The 3,082-nt window shown below is 51.1% G+C and overlaps 1 protein-coding gene across 1 annotated transcript; it reads right to left on the bottom strand.

Annotated features, from left to right (window-relative positions):
- On the bottom strand, nt 1-2,771 carry LOC121833900. The gene is made up of 2 exons (XM_042287605.1): nt 2,532-2,771; nt 1-511 (listed from the first exon to the last, which is right to left on the bottom strand). The coding sequence occupies exons 1-2, from the start codon at nt 2,691-2,693 to the stop codon at nt 209-211; spliced, it is 465 nt and encodes a 154-aa protein (XP_042143539.1). The 5' UTR covers nt 2,694-2,771; the 3' UTR covers nt 1-208.
- Between the last annotated feature and the right edge of the window lie 311 nt (nt 2,772-3,082).

Raw genomic sequence — 3,082 nt, 5'->3', positions numbered from 1 at the left:
TGCGCTTCGTTATAACCGAAATCGATTATAACGAAATAGCGGATATAGCGAAGAGATTTCCGATTTCCGTTGACTTCCTTATAATCGGTCTCGACAGTTATAGAAAGCTCACTCTGAAGGCGAGGCTTCTGGCGCATTCTATAATTTTGGACTCCGGTACGTGACGTAGAAACTCCAGCACTGCGGCCCCGGTGCAACCAGCTGGCCTTCACTGTGTACGGCGGAGCGCACTGGCGACGTGGACGAGCAGTGTGTGCGGGTGGCCCCCGCAGCGTCCCGTCCGGTCGTCGCCGTGCATCGCGAAGACCACGGCCCCGGCGAAGCGCGCCGTGGGGCCGAAGATTCTGGTGGAGGTGGGCCCGAAGCCCGAGTGCCAGAGCCGCTCCTTGTGGACCACCATGCAGTCGCCCCGCGGGGACATGAAGTGCCCGTAGCCCAGCTTGAGGGCCTGCTCGCACACGTCTGCGTACGTCGCCTCTTCGCCATTCAGTCGCAGTGCCGGAGAACCTTCCTGCGCAGCACATGACGGGCATGGAGCGGTTCTAGCTGCCGCAGTATTTGTGCTTGAGGTTGAAACACGTACCGGTCCGAAGATACTAAATTTACCTTTGCGTGAATCCGGCACGTGATTGGACGCATAAGCCTTGAGCCAGTACAAAATGTTCATTTTGTCCTGGCTTTCTAGGTGACGATTCGAACGACGGGATCCGGGATAAAGTGAATGAGGGGGTTCCCCCATCCCGGGAGCTCCACAACCGACGTAATCTAGTAACGTTGGTCTTAGGCAGGCGAATCGATTTCAACCCGGTGCCGGTGCTCCGATTAGGTCATCCCTGCAAGGTACGCTATTACTTTCCACATGCCACATGACATGTGGAAAGTATGAAAACGTCTAGGTGCTACCACTCAAGATGCAGCTTCGAGCAGCCGAGAGCTTACCTGCTTAGACTACACTAAACTGCTCATATATTCCTTATTCGTGGAAACTCAATCAAAACACCCAACCGCCTTCGTCCTCGTTCTTTCAAGGAGGCTTTGCGATGGCCTCTCATTGGCCACCTTATCTAAACTTGCCAAGTTCCAGCCAAGTTATTGTACCCCACCATAGCCAGGGATAGCCAAGTTCCCCCTACCCACACCGATGCCTACACAGACAGTTTTCTGTCACAATCAACCGGTGTTTCATGCCGTCGACGCCGCAATTCTTAAGTTTGCGGCGCCCTTAAAAAGGTGTATATTGCATGGGCTTTCCCGCAGAAAAGACGTGGAAACAGCTTGCAGCCGCCCCGCTTGCAATCGTGTATTGACGACTTGCGCAACCAAGCATGTCGCTGTGGTCGGCTTTTCACGGTTGGCCAAGCGCTCGCTATAGCATCTCAAGTGATATTAATTCTGCTTTCATTGAGGCGAAGAGGAATATTGGACTGACAATTTTGGCGGTGTTGGTTAAAGCGCTATGAATACAAGCTTCCACTGCGCTTCTGACTTACAGCTTAAATTTGTCTCTTGTAAATGATAAGAAGCCAGGATCACCACCCGTGACGTCACGGCGGTGCAAATCCCATGTTATTTGATTAGCCCCCGCACCCCACTCCCTTCGTTTTGCCTCCCATCGTTTCATTCAAAGCGCCATCTACATTTTCGTTCTAAAACTGTGTTCCGTGGAGTACGGTGAAACGCCATCTAGACGCTGCGCTTCAAAACATTCATATTAGAAGGGTATAGAATACATAGAATACATTGCAGTTACCATCGAGCCGTGGGGCGAGAGGGGGGGGGGGGGGTGGTACTGCTCGTGCAAGCAGTGTTTACAAAGAGTTCTTAAAGGCCGACGACCAGACTCGAGATTCTGCAAAGCAGAAGATCCTCCTCACCATGGGGGAGGAGGAAACAGGCAACGGTGGACAGGGTATAATGGGGAGAGGAGGAAGCGAGGGAAAAGTGGAAAGTGCGGACTGGTCGTCGGCCTTTAACTGAGCTAATCCAGGAACGTTGGGCAAATCCTATCATGACGTCACGGATGGTAGCCATCAGTCAGATCACTGCCGACCGTGACTTTTGGTAAAAAGAAGTTTTTTTGTTGTTTTTCTAAGAAGGTTTATGATGTTTGAATATGTTTTACAAAATTATAACGCGAGTGTATCTCTTCTTTTTTTTTTTGGGGGGGGGGGAGGAACTTTTAAAGCTGCATACCTATCTAGGTTGCTTCCGAGCGCTATTCAGTCGCAAAAAGCTGAATAAATAAGACAATAAACGTAGTTTAATAAAACGTTTGACGAAGGTATCTTTAGGTGGTGCATGAATGTTTCGTGTGTAAATTTTGTCAGCTTAGGTTTCTGGAAAAATTTGAACAAACAGTCTGCCTGGCGCTGCCACTCACAGATGGTAACAAAACTTATTCCACTTCGGCGTTCCAACTTCTCAACATTATGATGCCTCGCCGCCTTTCGAAATTCGACGTTTCAATAAACAGACGTTACGGTTTTGGCCGTTTGACAGAAGTCACCTCGCCACAGAGTGAACCTCGCTACCTGGGGTAGATTGGCATCCTCGAGCAAGTAGCTGGAGGTAGCGAAGGTGACGCTGAACATGAGCCTGGGTGCCACGAGTCGGTCGAAGTCGCCCACGGAAGCGTTTACGTCGGCCAGGAGTCGGGACACGCTCCCCTGGTGCACACCTCGGGAGAAGGGCATCGGGCACAGCGCCTCGTCTTGGGGCTGGGGACTCGCGTCGTGGGTTCGCAGCACCAGGGGACCCGTTGGGAAGATAGTCAGCATGCTGCGCATAGAAGCGCGCGTAGTTCCCGCTGTGTGATAGGTCGCAAAGAAGGTCTGATGGGTCATCGAGAAGATGTCATGGGCCATCAAGAAGGTATCGTAGGTCACTAAGGTCTGATGTGCCATCAAGATCTGATGGGCTTTGAAGAAGGTATAATGGGCCATCAAGAAGGTCTAACGGTTCTTGAAGGTGGTCTCATAAGTCATCAAGAAGGTCTGATCGGCCACCAAGAAGATTTGACGGTGCACCAAGAGGGTTTTATGGGACACCAAAAAGGTCTCATGGTCCATTTAGTAGGTCTGAT

This window comes from Ixodes scapularis, unplaced genomic scaffold (genome assembly GCF_016920785.2).
Source record: "Ixodes scapularis isolate PalLabHiFi unplaced genomic scaffold, ASM1692078v2 PGA_scaffold10__122_contigs__length_95168666, whole genome shotgun sequence".
Taxonomy (NCBI): domain Eukaryota; kingdom Metazoa; phylum Arthropoda; class Arachnida; order Ixodida; family Ixodidae; genus Ixodes; species Ixodes scapularis.
The sequence above is the reverse complement of the archived record's forward strand: the minus strand, read 5'-3'. Positions and strand labels throughout refer to the sequence as shown.